Source organism: Ursus arctos, unplaced genomic scaffold (assembly GCF_023065955.2).
Source record: "Ursus arctos isolate Adak ecotype North America unplaced genomic scaffold, UrsArc2.0 scaffold_33, whole genome shotgun sequence".
Lineage (NCBI taxonomy): Eukaryota > Metazoa > Chordata > Mammalia > Carnivora > Ursidae > Ursus > Ursus arctos.
The window spans coordinates 6916750-6937989 of NW_026623019.1; the positions used below are offsets into that span (position 1 = coordinate 6916750).

General features: G+C 38.9%; 1 protein-coding gene across 10 annotated transcripts in view; it reads left to right on the forward strand.

Moving 5' to 3' along the window:
- Nucleotides 1-21240, forward strand: part of RFX3 (regulatory factor X3) — a 439811-nt gene that overhangs the window by 300700 nt on the left and 117871 nt on the right. For all 10 annotated transcript variants that reach the window (XM_057305525.1, XM_057305524.1, XM_048218289.2 and 7 more), the window contains one exon: nt 19129-19226. In XM_057305525.1, coding sequence (XP_057161508.1) covers nt 19129-19226 — 98 coding nt within the window. The remainder of the gene's footprint in view (nt 1-19128; nt 19227-21240) is intronic.

Sequence of the window (21240 nt, forward strand, 5' to 3'; positions counted from 1 at the left end):
TCACTTCTTTTTCATAGAAACTAGAATTTTGAGACAAGCAGTATCAGACAAGCCAATAATTTCAAAAACCAATTTTTACTGAGAATCAACTTCTAAAATTTATTTCAACCTGTGAATAAGAAAATGGTTTCTTTTAAATTCACTTTCATAACATTTTTTTGCAATTCTAACAAGTAGCTAATCATTATTGCGTTAGAGTATTTTCTTATTTTTAAAAAATATTTATTTTAGAGAGAGAGAGAGAGCAAGAGCGAGCACAAGCAGAAAGAGGGAGAAGCGGGCTCCCTGCTGAGCAGGGAGCCCGATATAGGGCTTGATCCCCCATGACCTGAGTGGAAGGCAGACACTTAACCGACTGAGCCATCCAGGCGCACGAGAGTATTTTCTTATTTTTAAATATTTTCCTCTTTCTATATTTACTTTTTAAATTCTAAAATTTATGGTGTTATCAATTCTCTGGAAATTGAAATTATCATCCTTCCTATTCACTGCTTAACATTTTCCTTGCTTTACCTCATTCATTCCTTTATCTTAAACATTTTACACCAGTGCTACATGCAACACGTTTTGTTAAAAAAGATTTCAGGGGTGCCTGGGTGGCACAGCGGTTAATCGTCTGCCTTCGGCTCAGGGCGTGATCCCAGCGTTATGGGATCAAGCCCCACATCAGGCTCCATTGCTATGAGCCTGCTTCTTCCTCTCCCGCTCCCCCTGCTTGTGTTCCCTCTCTCGCTGGCTGTCTCTCTCTCTGTCGAATAAATAAATAAAATCTTAAGCAGACAAAAATAGGGAAGCTTATTTTATTTTCAGTGTAGCCATTGAGGACCATTGTAAATTTTCTTTCAAGATATCTTTTTTAAAATTATATAATTCAGCTTTATATCAGTTCAGATTTCTCTAAGCCGATTTCAGTGTTTCTTAGAGTATGAAGAATTTTAGAAATTTAATTCACTTAAATTCACTTAAAGACAAAAGGTTTTAAACGCTAGAACAATTTATATTAGTGGAATTGAGACTGTTAGCAATCATCCTTTTACCAAAATGTTGTGTTCTCCTTTAAACATTATAGTCAGTGCATATATGTAGATAAATACTGAAAGAACCCTGTTTATCATATATATCCTGACCTCTCGTGAAATAGATTTTGGATTCTAGGGTTTGATAATAGTTATTATTGTCCTTAAGTTTTATTATATGCTTTTTTTTTTTTTGTCCTTTGATAGTTTTGTTTCCGATTTACTCCGTGTCTTAAATATTCGAACTTTTTGAGGAGGAATTAGCCTTTCATTTCCCCAAAGCCTTAAAATTAGCATGAAATTAAAGATTTAGGTTAGTGTGTGTTGCTCTTAATTAGGGAGTATCGTGAGACTGTAAGTGAAGAAGGGGGAAGTGATTCTGATTGTATTTTGTTTCTCCCTGGGAATCCTGAAAACCCGTGGAGGTGGAAGGTGGTGGTAACAATTGCCTTGAAGTCTATTCTAGATTTTCTATTTTTCTATTGCCGTGTAACAAATTACAAATTCCGTGGCTTAAAGCAATTCCCATTTATTATCTCATAGTTTTCGGTAATCAGAAGTCTGAATGGACTCCACTGGGTTCTCTGTTCTGGGTCTTACTGGACTGATATTGAGGGGTCTGTCACCCTGGGCTTTTTTACCTAGAGGTCCTGGGGAAGAATTCACTTCCATGCTCATAGAGGTTGTTGGCAGAATTCATTTCCCTCCTTTCAGTTGTAGGACAGAGGTCTCTGTTTTCTTGCTGGCTCTCAGCTGGGGTCTGCACTCAGCTGGGGGTTGCACTCTTGACTCCTCTCCCCCTGTCTGCACAGCAGTAATCACATGGCAAGACCTTCCGTGCCTTGACTTTCTGACCTCCTCTCCTGCCATCAGCCAGAGAAGGCCTCCACTTACTTTAAGGGCTCCTGGGGCTGGATCATTTTTACTTTATTTTGAGCTTAGCTGTGCCATATAACATAACAGAGTCACAGGAACAATGCGTCATCATATTCATGGGCTGCAGGGGTGTGGGACTGGAATCTGAGAGTGGGAACATTTTGAGAATTTTGCCAACCAGGGCACATTGAAGTCTAGCATCAGTCTTTATAAAAGCTCACACATCACCAGCTAGCTAGAATGAAGCATGTAACTCACATGTGCGAGGCCATTAAAATGAAGACCCTGAGTTCTAAAATGAGATATAATTTCAATATAATGCAAATAAAACACGTAGCAAGGTTTTCTTGAAAGTCAAAAATCTGATTATAAAGTTAATGGCGAAGAATATGCTCAAGAGTGGCCCAGAAAACTTGGCGCAAAGAAAAGTGTTGGGGAAAGAATTTGTTCTTCCTAATTTCAGAATGCTATGACAAAGCAATAGTAATAAAAACCGAGTGATGACAGACCAAGACTAAATAGGCAGATCTATGTATAAATAAAAACTTGGTTCATGATAAATATTATTTCAAATAATAAATGGATAGTGCCATAAATGGTGTTGAGAAAAATTGGGTATCTGTTTGGAAAAACAACAACAAAAAGACCTTTACCTTAATGCCCAAAAGAGGTTATAGAGCTAATCAGTTTTAAAACTACGAAGCCAATACAAACAAAAACAGGAAGTATTCTTTCATAATCTTAGGAAGGGTACGATTATCCTACGTAGAACATAAAGCATCACAAGACTTCTAGGAAAGAAGCTGACCTATTTTGCCAAGTAATAAATAGTTAATAAACACCATAAACAGATTTAAAGGAAAAAGAGGCATGAAATGCGTGGGAATAAAAATGTCATCATCTTTAACGAGTCCTGTAAATCATTAAGGGAAGACAAACAATGCAGTAGATAAATGGGCAAAGCATATGAATAGGCTATTCACAAAACATGAAAAACACATGGCCTGTAAACATATGGACTGAGCCACCCCCTAGAAGGTTTGATAAAAACCAGGTGTAGGCCTTCTCTGTCGTGTTTTTCATGATAGAAGAAAAAATGTTCATCGCTTGTGGAATGGTTAAATAAGTTAAGCTTTACCTGTACTATGGCATACTTGTGAAACCAATTAAAATAGTTGCGCCTGCGTGTAGATTCAGACACATACACACACACTTGGAAAGAGCTGTAAGGGGCGTTGTTCAGTGAGGAAAAGCAAGTAGCAGGAAAACGTGTTACGTCTCACCTGGTTCATACATATACTCTCCAACAAAAAGATACTGTAGCAAAGACAGAATGTTCACCTAGGTATTTCTCCTCATATTTAGGTTGGACCATGTGCATATTCTGGGTATCGGGTTGGGAGCAAAAGTGACATGTACTGTTTATCGGCCAAGACATTGGGGAGCTGTGATGCCACCTCTACCATCTCTCACCTCCTCCAAGGCCAAATCAGGGTGACACATCTTCACCATGAAAGAGCTTCTGTTAACTAGGGTCTTTAAGTGACCTGGGAGGGGGCCTCCTACACCGTCCATTAGCTGGGTGATTTAGGTGTTGTCTCTTGTTACAGTTTGTGTTAACTCTCCTGGTAGGTCCAGAGACATAGGTACGCATAAAGATGTATTTATTGTTAGAGGATTGGAAGGGTGTGCACTGTCCCATGGTTAGTCTTTATCTCCTGGAACACGGATAGTGGGAAATGAGGGTGAGCATAAAACAGGAGGTAGAGGGGCGCCTGGGTGGCACAGCGGTTAAGCGTCTGCCTTCGGCTCAGGGCGTGATCCCGGCGTTATGGGATCGAGCCCCACATCAGGCTCCTCTGCTATGAGCCTGCTTCTTCCTCTCCCACTCCCCTGCTTGTGTTCCCTCTCTCGCTGGCTGTCTCTATCTCTGTCGAATAAATAAATAAAATCTTTAAAAAAAAAAAAAAAACAGGAGGTAGGGGCGCCTGGGGGGCTCAGTCAGTTAAGCATCAGCCATCGGCTCAGGACATGATCCCAGGGCCCTGGGATCCAGCCCCACATTCGGCTCCCTGCTCAGTGGGGAGCCTGCTTCTCCCTGTCCCTCTGCCTGTGGCTCCCCCTGCTTGTGCTCTCTCTCTCTCTCTGTCAAATACATAAATAAAATCTTAAAAAAACAATAAAACAGGAGGCAATCTCATTTTACTGTGATTATTTCTGTATTGTGTGAATCTTAAGAAACTGTACTTATTTGTTACTTTGATTATAAAAATATTGAAATACACAAAATGCAGTTTTGCCCAAAAAGTAGGTGATATACCAACCGTTTGCTTCAAAAGTAACTTGGTCTCTGCTATGGTAGAATTGTGACTGCTACTCCTTCTATTTTGGGATTTAGGGAACTAGTAAGTTGATACAATGAGGTAACTAGTTCTAATTCACATATGAGATGTTAATCTCTCTAAAGTGGAAAGTCTTTTGATGTTGTTATTAGGAGTAGGATTTATAGTGCACGATGTGCAAGGGCAGTTTGTTATCTTTTGCAAGTGGCCTCATGATTTTTGCTTTATCCAGAGTCTACTATGTATATATTTTTACTTACTAGTTTTGTATAAAATTACTTAAGTGAATTCATTTAAAAAGACTTAAATTTCTATGCAAAATGAGAAACCTAGTATCTCTTGATGTAAATGGAAGATACACATTAAGCTAAATATGGTAAAAATGAAATAATATTGTATGATTTGGCTTTACTGCTCTTGTTTGACAAAGATCAACACTGAGGCTTACTGTCCTTTTAAAAAAGTGAGATTATTAAGTGTCAGAGGTGGTGAAGGCTGAAACCTTTTCCTTATCAGAGTGATTTAAAGATAATTGAAAATGGATTATGTTCTTATGTGTATAATTATTTAATGCCTTGCCTCTGTACCACCAATGTCATTCCTCCCACATTTGGGGAATCACTGGTATTGTTGAAAGAATTCTAGGATTGGAGTCAGAGGACCTAGGGTCATTCACTTATCATGTCTTTGGGTTGTCACGATGTCTCTGTATTTATGTCACCATTTATAAAATAGGCATAAAATTGCCTACTGTCTTTATTTCATCTCAGAATTTTTGTGAATGAAATAATACTGTGTATCACTATAAATAATAGTATTAGCACCAGTTTAACAATCCTCCGTAATAAGAGTTCTGTTATAACCTTAGGTCACAATGCTTCGGCTGCCAACACATAAGTATAATAATTCATTCTCCTATTCCCAGCCCTCCATCCCAGGGGAGTCAACATCTCGACTCCCGCAAACATGCATTGTTACCATAGACACTTGGAGCAAGTATGACTCCGTATAGATGTATTCTCACCAGGAGATACATGTAAAGTGCATATTCTAATGGTCAGTCCGGAGCTGCAAAACTTGATTTCATGCAGCTAGATCTTCTGATGTGCTGCTTGCATTTATTGATATTTTATGTTTCTATAGTTTCATTTATTACCAGAAAGACTAGAGGGAGCCTTCTGTTTCAAAGACCGCTCATAACACTGCGGTAAATGTGGTGTACTTAGCTCATTTACTCTTTCTGGTCACCAGAGTATTATTTAGTAAATTCCTTCCCCCAGAAATTATTACTTACTTTAGTAGAATCTTAGTGTTGGTCAGTCCTGCTGGGCCCCAAGGGAAATAATATTGAAGACAGTGTTGTAATCATAGTAAAAAGTGTTTCTCAAACAAAAACGAACCCATAAATACAGAGAACAAGCTGACGGTCGCCAGAGGCGAGGGGGTGGGGGATGGACAAAATGGGGGAAGGGGAGTGGGAGATACAAGTTTCCAGTCATGGAGTGAATAAGTCATGGGGATAAGGGGAGCAGCCTAGGGAATATAGGAATGGTATTGTGATAACATTGTATGGTGACAGAGCACAGCGTACCTACAGACTTACGAAATCACTATGCCGTACACCTGAAACTAATGTAACATTGTGTATCAACCATACTTCAATAAAAATTAATTAATTAATTAAATTAAAAAAGAGAGGGGGTGCCGGGGTGGCTCAGTCAGTTGAGCATCCGACTCTTGATTTTGGCTCAGGTCATGATCTCAGGGTCATGGGATCAAGCCCAGCATCAGGCTCCAAGATCAATGCAGAGTCTGCTGGAGATTCTCTCTCTCCCTCTCCCTCTGCCCCTCCCCACCACTCACAGGCTCTTGCCATCTCTCTCTCTCTAAATAATAAAATCTTAAAAAAAAAAAAAAGAAAGAAAAAAGTGCTCTGTACTTGTACAAAGTAGTTGTATTGTTCCTTTTGACTCACAAACACAGGTTTATGTATTTTATGTAATATCCGTCAAGTTTGTCATTGAGAAATCATTCTAAACTAAATTCGTTCTGAGTCCCATCCCTCCTCCCCGAAACACTTCCTCTCTTGCCTTTGGAAACTTGCTTCACCCCTTTGAAGTAGCTTCTGCTCTTTGATCCAAGTCAGATACGTGATTCCTTGGAAGACTCATGCTAGGCAGTTGGGGTGATTGAACTGATTCCCTCCTGATTGAGTCTCGTATGTTCATATCATCAGATAGTGAGCCAGGACCTTACTTACCACTGTTTCAGCATTTATATGATTCTACTTAAGTCCAAGTATAACAATAATTATTACATTTTCCTAACAACTTCTGGTTGCCTACAGCAACTATGTGGTTTTGGTAAATAATTCCTATTAAGCTAAAGTTCCATGTTTAACTCTAGCCCTGCTGAAGAAGTAGGCTTTGTGGTGTTTATGGGATTTGAATGTGCTAGAATCATCATTTATTTACTGAAAGTCTGCTATGAGAAAATGATATCCAAAAATCTGAGTGGGTTTCTGAAAAAAAGAAGCTACACAGTTTATAAGTGAGAGAGTCAACTAACACAGGGCCAGTGAGTGAGCTTACAAGAAGTGAACAAATTCAATTTTCTATATAAAATGAGTTCTGGCATTTAAATGGATAACACCGTGTTTTCCAATAGCTCACATTCACCGCATTTTTCAAAGTGGAAGAGCTTCCATTCCTAAAAGATTGAACAGGGATTTTGTGGTTATCATTGAGTATCCCAGGAAGAACTTTGTAAATTAATGTGAAAGATCTAGGGAAACTTGTTTTTCTCAATAAACCCAAGGAGGGAGATTTAAGTAATATTTTTTGTTTGTTTGTTTGTGTTTTCCCAGCTTGTCCTGTTGCTTAGCCATGCTTTTGTTCACTGTGGTCCTGTCATAAACATCCTTTACCTGCAAATTATTTCGAACGTTCACGATAGCCGTGGAGTTCTTTCTTGGCAAGATGCAGTCAATACCTTGTGACATGCCATTTATTTTACTTTTAACCAAGACTGAAAAAAAAAAATCGGCTTAGGTTTGTGATTTCTATTTCCCTAACCTGTGTCTGTTAAGGAAATTAGTTTTTCCCCCGTGCTTTTTCTGTCCTCACATCTTCCCTTCTAGCACAGCCACGCGGTGCTCTCTCAACTTTTTGAACTATCTTTCCTCAATCCTTCAATTCCCTACAGTTTTACGAGTCCAGAAATACTGAATGAGTTCTGTTCCTTCTCTTTTCTCACAAGGCTGCTTTTCTAATTAACTCTCTGCCGCTGTTCTGGCTGTCTTACTCTTCCCCGCTGCCCTCTTATTAATAGCTGTTCCGATGTGGATTCTTTTCTGCTTCACTTTGGTCAGTCATACAGCAGCCTCTAACATAGCCACTCTAATATCTCATGTTTTTAATCTGCGAAGAGCTCTTCCACGTCTCTTGTGGGTCTATTAAAGACATCTTAATGCAGTTTTTGACAGTTCTCAGTATAGATCTTCCTCGACTTACGATGGGGTTACATGCAGGTAAATGCCTCATAAGTTGAAAATATCCTGAGTCGAAAATGCTTTTAAAAATACACCTCACTTACCAAACAGCAGAGCTCTGCCCAGCCTACCTGAAATGTGCTCAGGACACTTACATTGACCTACAGTTGAGCAAAGCCATCTAACACAAAGCCCGTTTCATAATGAAGTATTGAATATTTCATGTAGCTTAGTATACTTTAAGTGAAAAGCAGAATGGTTGTTGGGTACCGAATAGTTGCGTAAGGGTATCTGTTATCTGTCCATTGTTTACCCTCATGATCGCGTCGCTGACAGAACTACGGCCGCCTTGCCCAGAATCACAAGAGAACATCGTAGCACATATCTTTAGCCCGGGAAAGAACTGAAATTCAAAATTCAAAACGTGGTTTCTACTGAATGCCTGTTACTTAAAATTGTTAAGTTGAATCATCGTTAAGTCAGGGACTGTCTGTACTAAGGTTTGAAATGTCTGGTTCCAACCACAAGTGTAAGGAATGCTCTTCTGCAAGAAAGGCAATGAAGAGCTTGACATAATAAAGACATTTTTACAAAGAAACTAATGTTGTTCTTAGCTGACTAATAAGCTTAACAGTTATAAATGACTTCATTCACTATTGAAAAGGATTTGTTTTGAAGCGTGATTCATTTTATTTTTTTTTGAAGAACATCCAAAACAACATATTGTATAAATTTGTCCTCAAAATATACTGATTCTGAGCTAGCGCATTTTCCTGTGGTATGTACTTTGTTTTGGTATTCACTTCCTTTATAAATAATAAGAATTATAAAAGAGTACAAAACTAAGCAAATGCATTTGTAATACCACATTTGAATAGTAAAAAGAGGAGCTTCATTTAAATATGTATCAGTAAGACGGTTAAATCGGTTAATTCATCTAGCGCCTATGAATGTAAATACATTGTTGCCTGTGTTTATACTTTGGGGGATTTCTTTTCTCCTTTCATTTGACAGAGAATGGATACATTTCAGGTAGAGAACATTATTATGGTCAGACCTCATTACTGCCAACATTCATTCATGTACTAGGTAACCTTTCAGAAATTAGCCCAAGGTCATTTTTATTCATTGAACAGTTAATTATAGAAATAGTTGGTTGTTCCTCCTAATTCTACCTTTGTCCCACTGTTTTAGTTCCCATTTTCACCACTTTATTGTTTATTAAAATTCAAAAATGGTAAAAAAAAAGCTTTTAGGAAATGCAACTGAATTTGTTTTGGGAAAGATAATGAAGTTAAAAGAAAATTGGGGCGCCTGGGTGGCACAGCGGTTAAGCGTCTGCCTTCAGCTCAGGGCGTGATCCCGGCATTATGGGATCGAGCCCCATGTCAGGCTCTTCTGCTATGAGCCTGCTTCTTCCTCTCCCACTCCCCCTGCTTGTGTTCCCTCTCTCGCTGGCTGTCTCTATCTCTGTCAAATAAATAAATAAAATCTTTAAAAAAAAAAAAAAAAAGAAAATCAGTTTTCTATAGAATTTATTTAATCATCTTTTTCCTTTCCCCTAAGAGCTTCGATAGGGTAGGCAGTAAAACGTGACAGTTTATAGATTTCACGAAGGTGGATGGAATAGATAGTTCCTAAGAATCATGATGAAATGGCTACATGGTGCGAGTTTCTCCATCTCTCTTCGTAATGCTGACCTGAATGGTTTTTGTGATGTGGAAATGTTAGGGTTTGGAGTGAATGGTCAAGAACGAATTCTTGAGACACCTTCAGTGCAAAAAGCCCGGGGACAAGACCTGTGGGCAGAGAGAGCTGCGCTGGGGTCCTGAGGAGTGGCGGATTATGTACTTTCAAGTTGGGAGGCGGTTAAGGTTAGTGTAAGTCTCTAAGGAATTTGGAAGCAAGGTTTCCAGGACCTTGAGGGGACTGTCTATTGTTAGGAAAAGGTCATTTATTACTGTCTAATTAAACCTTAGTCTTGAGACCCTTCAGATGTATATCAGTGGGCCATATGCTTGAAGGATGATTACTAACATGTATCTTGGGGACAGGTAGAGATAGAGGAAGTTTCCAAAGGAATTTTTATATGTTAAAGGAGACTTACAGGATCCTGGAGGTTGGGCTGATGTTAAGCTAAGGATGCCTTTTGCTCTTAGCAAACAAAGTGTTAACTGCAAGGCAGTTGAGTTCCTAGAGGAAGGTCATTCCACCTGTCACAAGGACTTGTCAATGGGCTGGAAGTTGTAAAGAAATTTAATTTTTTCTTTTGCCTTTGTTTCACACATCACTGCATTAAAGTATGGCACATAAAATGGAAAAGAAACTTATAATAGATAACAATCTACTAAATATTTGAATACAAATTAATGTTTAACATAAGAACAGTATCAAATATTTGAACAAATTTGAATCACAGTTAATTATTTTAGGAAAGAGAAAAGAGCATGCACTTCCTCTTAAAATTTCACCTTTGGTCTTTAAAGATGCATTAAAGGGCATTCAAAGTGATTAGATCAGTTCACTTTGGAGTAATAAGCATACCTTGGTGGTTTCATTATTGAAAAAAAACACAAATGCACTTATGCACATTTAGAAGCTACTGTAAATTTTACGAATATTCACTGGGCATTTTCTTTGCTAGGTACAGGCCATTATTTAATTATTGAATAATTATTAAATATTTACAGAGTGTTTATAGTGTTGGGTCTTTGGGAATATACCAACAATATAAAAAAAAAAGTATCTCTGCTCTATATGTGGGAACTTGGGCCAAGGGTAGGGGTGGGCTGGAATTCTGCCATTCTCATTTTCCAGCCTGTGACTGGGTTTGTAAACTCTGTGAGACTGGTTCTATACATGCAGATGTCTTCCTGGGTCTGACTAATCTGAGGTAAAAGGGAACATTTCTGTGGCTTTCCAACCCACCTTTATTAATAATGGATCGGCACTGTCAAAACAGGAAGGAAGGAAGGAAGGAAGGAAGGAAGGAAGGAAGGAAGGGAGGGAGGAAGGGGGAGGGGGAAGGGAGGGGAGGAGAGGAGGAACAAGGGAAAGAGGGAAGGAATGAGCAGAGAAAGAAAATCAAACAATCCCTCAACTAAAAACTAAATAAGAGACTCAGGATCTTAACTTTGCAGTGGTGAAATGAGACATGCATACATAAAATAGCTATTTTCCATAAAATGGTTGTTTTTCCTTTTTTTCTTCTCCTTTTCTTTCTCTGTCCCTATTTCCCTGTCTTTTTACTTCCTCCACCATCATTACACCCTAGAAAGATACCTTGTCAAACCACAAGCACAGTTCCATTTCTCATCACCACTAAATTGTTTTAAGGGTCTCTTCAACCCAGTTCCTGCTGGTTGGTAGAAAAACCATACATACTAGATAATAATAAATTATATTACCTCCAAAATATGCTATAATTCAGTATTTTTATTGTTTAGTTTGGTCTTTGTTTACTTTGTTGATTCCTAACTTGGCGGGTAATGCAAAGAAGGACGCCCTGTTTTGATGTAGGAAAGTCTCAGTGTGACCAAGGGACATACGTATATATTGCTGACGTAGATGAGTTCGATGCGTCTCTCCAGACTTCTTTCCCAAGGTTCTTGACATTTCTACTTTGATTATGGAATCGCATGTTTCGAAGGCACCCTTGATGAACATTTATTGTGCATATTTATGGCTGAAACCAAGTGGGATATAAAGCTGAAATTTACACAGATGTAGAAGACAAGACTCTTACTTTTGAAGTATTTAAAATTTAGCTAGTTACTCAATATGCATTTTAATTATCATATATGTCTATACCATGCTTTATATCTATATTTAATAATTTTGGATACTCACAAAAATTCTTAATGATGGAAGAGATAGATTTTTTTTTTTTTTAGGATATAGAATTTTTTACACACAAGGAAATTATTACTTAAATAAGTTGACTCTTCCAGTAGATGAACAGCAAATATCAGCACAAGGACTTAAAATCACTTCTCCTATTTTCAAATTAAATGATTTTGCCACCTCTCACCATATTGGCTACTATGAAGGAAACCAGATGAGAACATAGGTTACTACTAAGCCACATGCTACCGCCTGTATGAAGAGTCCTAAGAGAGAAAAAGGAAGGGACAGTCTCTGTTGGGATAAAGTAAGTTACAGAAGGCTTTTTAGAGAAACTAAATTTTAGATCAGGCCTGGTTGGAAATGGTGGATTTGTGTTGGTTGGTGAGATAATTTATATGGAGAAAACAACCAGAACTTAGGAGAAGATAGCAAGAATGTGCAAAATTTTAAGGAGTGTTTATAAAGGAACAGAGAGGCTATGTTCAGAAATACCCATCAAGGTTTAGATGGTATTAATAAGATTTTGTATCCTAGTCTGAGTTATTTTTCATCTAAAGTGTGATAGGGAGTTTGTGTTAGATTGGCTTTTTTTTTTTTTTTCCTTCCTGAAATTTTTGCTAGAATTCACCCATGAAGCCGACTGGACCTGGAGTCTCCTCTGGGGAGATGAATTTGATTATATATATTATATATATATATGGTTTTTTCTCTCTTTTTTTGCAATTGTTGGTTTTTTGTGTCTTTTAAGGACTTTCTCCATTTAACCAAAGTAGTTAAATTTGTTGACATTAAGCTGCCTTTCTGATCTATTTTCTGTCTTTAGGATGCTTTTTCCCCTTTCATCCCCAGTATTCATAATTTGTATCTTCTTTCTTTTTCTCCTAAGTCTACCTTAATGTTTAAAATTTCATTGATTTTTTTTTCAGTTGTCTTTCCGATGTCTGTTTCATTGATTTTTTGCTCTTTATTTCTTTTCTCCTACTTCAGTTTTAATTTGTTCTTCATTTTCTAGCTTCTTAAAGTTGAAACTTTAGATTTATTGCATTGGGGATTGTTTTTCTTAATAAAAATATTTAAAACTATAGATTTCTCTTTGTGCATAGCTCTACCTGTGCTCACAGATTTCGATGGATTGTATTTTCATCATCATTCAACTAAAAATATTTTTAAATTTCTCTTGTGATTTCTCCTATGAATCATAGGTTTAAATTAAGGTGTATTTTGTGTTCATCATATAAATGTTTGAATGTTTTCCAGGTATCTTTTCATCTTTGACTTCCAATTGAATTCTTTTCTGGTCAGAGAACATACTCTGTTATTTTATTTATTTGTTTATTTATTTATTTGACACAGAGAGAGAGCGAGCGAGCGCACACACACAAGCAGGGGGAGCAGCAGAGGGAGAGGTAGAAGCAGACTCCCCCGCTGAGCTGGGAGCCTCACGCAGGGATGATCCCAGGACCTGGGATCATGACCTGAGCCAAAGACAGTTGCTTAACTGACTGAGCCACCCAGGCTCCCCTGTTTTAATTATTTTAAATTTGTTAAGACTTTTTTTCTTTTTCGCCATTTGAGCTTTTCATGCCTCATGTCCACGAGCACTAGCAAGAGTGCATGTCCTGTTGCTGTTCTGTGGATTGTGGTGTGAAGGTCATTTAGGTCAAGTTGGTTGATAATTTCTGTATCCTTGTGATTTTCAGTCTTTGTCAACTACGGAGAGAAGGATGTTGAAGTGTCCAATTGTGACTGTGGGTTTGCCGATTTATTTCTTCTTTGAATTCTCTCATGTTTTGCTTCATGTATTTTGAAACTCTGTTCTTAGATGCAAACACAGACAGGATATTTCTTCTTGATAATTTTATTGATGAAATATTCCTCTTTATCTATGGTAATTTTCTTTAAGTCTACTTCAGCTGCTAGTAATAGAACCGCTCCATCTTTCTTACGACTCGTGTTTGCAAAGCATATCTTTCCCACATTTTTTTTATTTTTAACCTTTCTGTCTCTGTGTCCTAAAAGTGTGTTCTGGGGGCATCTGGGTGACTCAGACAGGCATTCGACTCTTGATTTCAGCTCAGGTCCTGGTCTCAGGGTCATGAGATTAAGCCTAATATTTGAACAAATTTTGTTCAAAGTGGAGCTCTGCTACAGATTCTCTCTGTCCCTCTCCCTCTTTTCCTAGCCCCCCACCCCTGTTTGTTCTCTCTTAAATAAAAGATAGATGGATGGATAGATAGATAGATAGATAGATAGATGAAGTGTGTTCTGGTGGAGAGTATATAGTTGGGTCTCACATTTCTACCCATTCTGACAATCTAGATTTAAAACTTGTGTATTGAATATAATTATCAAAATGGTTGCCTATAATTTTAGCATTTTGTTATTTTTTTTTTTGTCCCATTTGTTGTTCTTCTATTCCCTCTGCCTTTGCCTTCTGTTGGATGCATTGTGTTTTTAAGTATTACATTTTACCTCCACTTTTGGCTATACTGTTTTTTTAATTTAGTGTATGTCCTAGGATTTTTAGCGTATATCTTAATTTACCATAACCTCTCTTCATATAACGTTATACCACGTAACGTAAAGAGTTTTACAAAAGTGTATTTTCATTTCTGTCTTCCATCTTTTGTGCTATTTTTGTGATACGTACATTTCCCCTCTGCATCTGTGGTGAACTCCATTACCTGCTGTTATTATATTTACTTTACATAGTCAGTTATCTTTTATAGAAATGAAAAGATGAGAAGACAAAGGAAAAAAACCTTTAATTTCCCTGTAAATTTGTTATGTCCAGTGCCCCTTATTTCTTTGTATAGATCCCAGTTTGCATCTGTATTATTTTTCTTTAGCCTCAGAACTACCTTTGTCATTACCTCCCCTGGAGGTTTGCTGGAGAAGAATTCTCTCAGCTTTTATCTGAAAAAGGATTTCTCCTTCATTGTGGTAGGACATTTCACTGGTAATGGAATTCTATGTTGAGATTCTTTTCCCCTCAAGACTTTAAAGATGTCATTTGAGGGGCGCCTGGGTGACACAGCGGTTAAGCGTCTGCCTTCGGCTCAGGGCGTGATCCCGGCGTTCTGGGATCGAGCCCCACGTCAGGCTCCTCCGCTATGAGCCTGCTTCTTCCTCTCCCACTCCCCCTGCTTATGTTCCCTCTCTCACTGGCTGTCTCTATCTCTATCGAATAAATAAATAAAATCTTTTTAAAAAAATAAATAAATAAAATAAAGATGTCATTTGATTGTCTTGTGCTTGCATTATTTCTAACTGGGGATCTTTCAGTCTTTTTCAATACTTTCTCAAACTGTGCCCTTTTCCCATCTGCTTTAAATGTTTCTCCTTATTATTGATTTTTTGCAATTTAATGATGATGTACTTTGATATGGTTTTCTTTGTGCATTTGGGCATATTGAGCTTAGATCTGTGTGTTTTAAGTTTTGTTTGTTTGGTTTTTTTTTAAAGATTTTATTTATTTATTTGACAGAGATAGAGACAGCCAGCGAGAGAGGGAACACAAGCAGGGGGAGTGGGAGAGGAAGAAGCAGGCTCCCAGCGGAGGAGCCTGATGTGGGGCTCAATCCCATAACGCCGGGATCACGCCCTGAGCCGAAGGCAGACGCTTAACCGCTGTGCCACCCAGGCGCCCCTGTGTGTTTAAGTTTTAATCAAATTTGGAAAAGTTTCTACCACTCTTTCTTCAACTATGTTTTCTGTTCTTCTTCCGGGACTCCCAACTGCAGTTAGTGTTGTCCCATAGTTCACTGATTCTCTATTCCTCATTTCTTTTTTGTCTCTATTCTTCATGGCAGATAATTTTGTGGGTTTTTTTTTTTTTAAGATTTTATTTATTTGAGAGAGAGAGAGAGAGAATAGACATGAGTTGTGGGGAGAGACAGGCTGACTCCCCACTGAGCAGGGGGCCTGATGCAGGGCTCGATCCCAGGCCCCTGGGATCACAACCTGAGCTGAAGGCAGATGCTTAACGGACTGAGCCACCCAGATGCCCCACAGAAGATAGTTGTTATTGCTACGTTTTCAAATTGACCAGTCTTTTCTTCTGCACTATGTAGTCTGCTCTTAATCCCATTCAGTGAATTTTTCTCTTCAGGTATTGTAGTTTTCAACTTGTATTTGTCAATATTCTACTTGGGTCCTTATAGCTTCTTTCTTTTTGTCTCATCATATTCATGTTTTCCTTTAAAACTTGTCTACTTATAACTATTTTAAAGTCCCTGCCACTTCCTGTCTTTCATTTCTATATGTTTCTATTGATTGGCTTTTTTCTCCTGGTTGTAGATCACATGTTCCTGCTTCTTCACGTCTAATAATTTTTTATTGGGTACTGTACATTTTGATTCTTACAGTTCTTTATGTCTGGATTTTGCTGTCTTCCTTTTAAAGTGTGAAACTTTGTCTTGTATAGGCAGTTAAGTGAAGCAACGTGATCTTTTCGAAGCTTATTTTTTAGCTTTATTTTTTTTATTATTTTTTTAAATTTTATTTATTTGAGAGAGAGAGAGTAAGAGGGAGCACTTGAGCGGGGTGAGGGGCAGAGGGAGAAGCAGGCTGTCTGCTGAGCGGGGAGCCCAATGCAGGGTTCGATCCCAGGACTCCAGGATCATGGCCTGACCCAAAGGCAAACACTTAACCGACTGAGCCACCCAGGTGTCCCCATTTTTTTACCTTTATTAAGATGGCTCTAAAGTGGTCTTAAGGATCTTAAGGATCACACCGTTATGATGCCTTTTCTCAAATGACTGGAAACCTTGTTTTTACATATTCTGTCCAGGTTTCTATTTGTTAAGTGTGGGGAGGGCATTTCTAGTATATTTATTTCATTGTGGCCAGAAGTGGAAATCCTTCCACGTATTGATTTATGTATTTTTCGTATTATGTATGTAACAGATGAATTCATTTTCACTTTAAAAATCTAAGAGTAATATAAATATTCAGAGTAATAGATGCTAGTCCCCTCACCTCTCCCATCTCATTTCATGGCACTCAACAGAGAAGCCACTTTTAGAAGTTTGATGTGCACCCTTCTCTTTTCCTTCATGTTCTGATGTCCATTTATGTATACATGTTCACACAAACGAGAGGTATACATTTTTTTTTTAAGATTTTATTTATTTATTTAACAGAGATAGAGACAGCCAGCGAGAGAGGGAACACAGGCAGGGGGAGTGGGAGAGGAAGAAGCAGGCTCTTAGCAGAAGAGCCTGACGTGGGACTCGATCCCAGAACGCCGGGATCACGCCCTGAGCCGAAGGCAGACGCTTAACGACTGCGCCACCCAGGCGCCCCAAGAGAGATATACATATTTTTAAACATAAAGCAGTTCTGTGAGTATTGTTCTGCAGCGTACTTTTTCACTTGATAACGACTTAGAGGTAGAGATCTTATTATTAAAATACATATCAATTTTTATTTTTTTAACATTAGCCATATATTCTACAGAATGGTTTTCCTCTATTTAATCACTCTGCTTTTCAGTCATTAAGGTTTCCCTTCTAACTTTTTGCTCTTATAAACTGTATTTTTAAATAATATGGTACAATGACTTTTCTGTGGTAAATATTTCTGTAGAAGAAATCACGAAGTTTTCAGAGTCTGTCTGTCTATAAATTGTCTTTCTAAACAGTTTTTACATGTTTACATTACTCGCAACTAATAGGAAGTAGGCACTTTGAAGAAATGGTTGATTCTAGATCTAGAACAGGAAATGTAAGAGATAAGTCCAGAATATCTTATCACAACAGAAAGCAAGGGAGGTAAGAAAGATTACTGTGATTGCGTCAGAAGATCGAATGCCCTTTGAGGGGACTGCCATTGGTCAGAGGTGGGGCAGTTTGCCAACTAAAAAACTGCTGGACTGGAAAGCATCAAATATGTTTAACAGCTAAGAATCATAAAGATACCAACCAAACCAAACCCCAAACCACATTGCTCACCTTGGAAGGGAGCTAGGGGATAAAATTCTGAGTACTGGTAAGGAGAAGAATCATGTATTTATCTTCCTCTTCCTGTACGAAACTTATTTCAAAGTAACCAAATAATTAATGAGAGGAATTTCTTTTTATTTATTTGCTTGTTTGTTTGTTTGAGAGAGAGCACGAGTAGGGGGCAAGAGGGGGAGGCAGGAGATGGAGAAACAGGCTCTCCTCTAAGCAGGGAGCCCGACGTGGGGCTTGATCCCAGGACCCTGAGATCATGACCTGAGCCGAAGGCAGATGCTTAACCAACTGAGCCACCCAGGTGCCCTGAGGGGAATTTCTTTATAGAAGTCTACTAATAAATGAAGAAGGAATAACAGAATCAGACTACTGAAGTTATAACCTTTATTAATTGAAATACAAGCCCTAGAAAATGATCGCCAGTGGCGACTAATACTCTCAGGGAAAGCATGAAGAGGCAGCATTATGAGGAGTGGAGGTAGCTGACAACACCTGACCCCACCAATCGTATGTTAAGACGGCAGAGGGAGAGACAGCCAGCGGTCATATGGCGACCGATATGGCAGCTTTTCAAAAATCGAACCTGTTCAAGGCCCTCAATCTAACTACCAGTTTATAGGACCAACAGGAGATAGAGGAACTTATTAAATGACATCTCAGGGATGCTCTCAGCCAAGTCTAGAATTCCAGAAATTCTACAGGATAAATAGTCCAGTTTCTTCAATAAGTAATGGTCAAGAAATAAAAAAGGATGGGAAACTGTTAGAGATCAAAAGAGAAAGATAGGAAATTTCAACCAAAGGTAACGTGCAGACCTCATTCGGATCCTGATCGCAACAAACCAACTTGCGACATTGGAATAATTAGATTTTAACAGTGCCTGGATTTTAGATGATATCCAGGAATTGTTAATGTTTTATATGCGATATTGGTATTGTGTTCATGTTAAAAACAGTCCTCCTCTCTTAGAAACAACATGAAGTATTTACCAGTGAAGCTGTACAATCTCTGCACTTGTTTTTAAATCATCCCGACAGGGCTTGAAAGGGGGAGAGCTTATGGTACTTACGTATCTTGGATCATGAGTACAGGGGTTTATTCTAGTGTTTTTCTCTACATTTGAGTGTGTGCAATTTTCCATCAGTAATTTTTTATTTTATTTTGAAATTTTTTTAAAAAGTCCTCTCTGTGCCCAACGTGGGGCTCAAACCCCTGACCCCCGAGATCAAGAGTCGCGTGCTCTCCTGACTGAGCCAGACAGGCGCCCCATGAATTTTTTAAATGTAAAAAATAAACGTGGCTGTAACAGACCAGGCGAAGAGCGTTTCACAAATCAGCAGAAGTGAGGAGCTTTCCGAAGTTTCACCCTGCACATCAGGAGTATGTCTCTACCTACACACCTGCAGAAAGGGTGTCCCCAGACTTGTAGAGAATTGATTCCGCATGCTTGCCACAGTGGATCTGGACCCCCCCACGCGCTCGTCTTGAAATTCGCATGAGCCTCGCAGTGTTCAACGCCCTAGAGAAATCTTTGCGGCAAAGCTAACGCCGTGCGCTCGGTCGGATCGGCGTCTCACCACGTCCTCATGTTTGTCTTTCAGGTACAGCAGGTGCAGACTGTGCAGCAGGTCCAGCATGTCTACCCAGCTCAGGTGCAGTATGTGGAAGGAAGCGATACTGTCTATACCAACGGAGCGATGTAAGTGGATGCGCGGGAGTAGTTTTCATTCTCCCGCGTAGTCAGAGAAAAATGATGGACTCGCTGACACGTCCCACTATTCCCAAATTGTTTCCTTGTTTTCACGGTAATTTTTTTTTTTTTTTTAAACCAGATCAGAGTTACTGGAATGAGGCTCCTGTGTAGAGATTTGTCTAGGTTTGTGACGAATGTGTGCTGATTTTCCTCTCAACCTCGGTGGAATATCTTAAATTATGAAAACTGTTAGGCCTTTTAATGGTTTTCACTAGGTTGAGAAAAATGCGTACCCCTCGTTGGTGATTTCTGTATCTTATTAGTTTCTTATAAACCCTGTGCTTTTTGTTTTTATAAATAAGGTGAATTTGTGTATGTGTTCTCGGTAAACTAACACAAAACTAGTACATTTGTTTCTTTTGGCATTTAATTCAATGAAGTACTGAGTCTCCATAAGAGTACCTGATACTCCAATCTTAGTTTCCTGTCTGAACCTGCCCTCCCCCCGTCCCCTGCCACGCAACTCATCACCTTCACAGGAACAATAGTATAAATTTGTAAATTTATACCAATTGTGTTTTTTAGCCACTTTGGATTAAGTAAGATTTGGGATGTTATAAGAGACTAAGAACTATTACAAGTCACCAGGATTGTTTTCATTTAACCACTTGAGGTTTTGTTTGCAATGTGTTGGATCTCTGGGTTGACCTGAAATGAATTCAGATTCTCTCATTCTCCTCTGCCCACCTCCCTTCAACGTTGGTGTGCCCCAGGTTATCAAGCTGGGGTTGATCTGCTTGCTTTCTTCTTACTGCACCTTCTGTCTGCCTGGGTGGTTTCATAGAGTCCTATGATGCCAACCTGTAACCTCCGTGAGAGCAGGAATTTTTGTCTCTTGCAATAAATCTAACACCAGGAGAGTGCATGATACATAGTCAAAGTTCAGTTATTGTTACCTATCGTTCTTATAACAAACACCTTGGAATGCTACTTTAACTCTGCATGAGTTTTATTATCATGATTAAGATACTTAACTATTTTGAGCTTTTTATGATTCTTTCCTGGGAAGTGGGAGGATGATGATCTCACTCTTATTAGGCTGTTGGGAGGATTTGAGGAAATATCTTTACAGCAACTAATACAGGGCCTGGAAGACAGTAGCTGATACCAAACTGAAAGCTGTTCCCTGATCCGGACTCCTCTTTTTTCTCATTGCTTTTGGTCACGAATCTAAATACATTCCCATGCCTGAAAACCTCCATTACCTATAAAACACGATTCACCTTTCCACCTTGGCATTCACCCCATTCCTACCTCTCCAGCTTCATTTTCCACCTGTTCTGGGAACAACCAACTTCGTGCAGGTTTCCCCAAATACTACCCTTTCCTGCCTATTTTTGGATGTGTGGTTTTCTCTGCCTTCTGTCCTGTCTTCCCAGTTCCCTGCACCGAACGTTATGTGATCTTTATAAACTGCTCCCTTCTCTCCCCTCTTGTGACGTGGACCCTGGCTCTGCACTGTGGTCACTTATCTTTCTCTGTAGGGTAACGACAGCCCTGGTCCCTGACTTGCACTTCCAGCACGGTGCTATGAATGCTCATTCATATTTCTCATACTGGGAAGAATTCTCTCTGAACGGAAAATGTCGTTTTGTTGTTTTATTGACAGCTAGTTAGACTGGCACATAATAAAGGGTCAGTGAATTCTGTTGCTCTAGTGAATCCATAACTCTTTACATATTTTTGACATACCCTGAATATTTTTTTACCTGTTTGTTGTGTAGGACCGGGGCTTCCTGGAGTCAGCTTTTAGAATCTCTACCATAAACCCACACTACGGTTGGCATTGACACCAAAAAAAAAAAAAAAAAAAAGCACCTGCCACTTGGACTTGCATACTATCAGGGAAAATATAATGGGTTTCTAGATGCTGCTAGAGATCACTCAGTTATATTGTCATTGCATCCTTGTCTGTGGTTTCTCTGTCACAAGAGCCCCAGAGTAAAGGCATTATGTACTC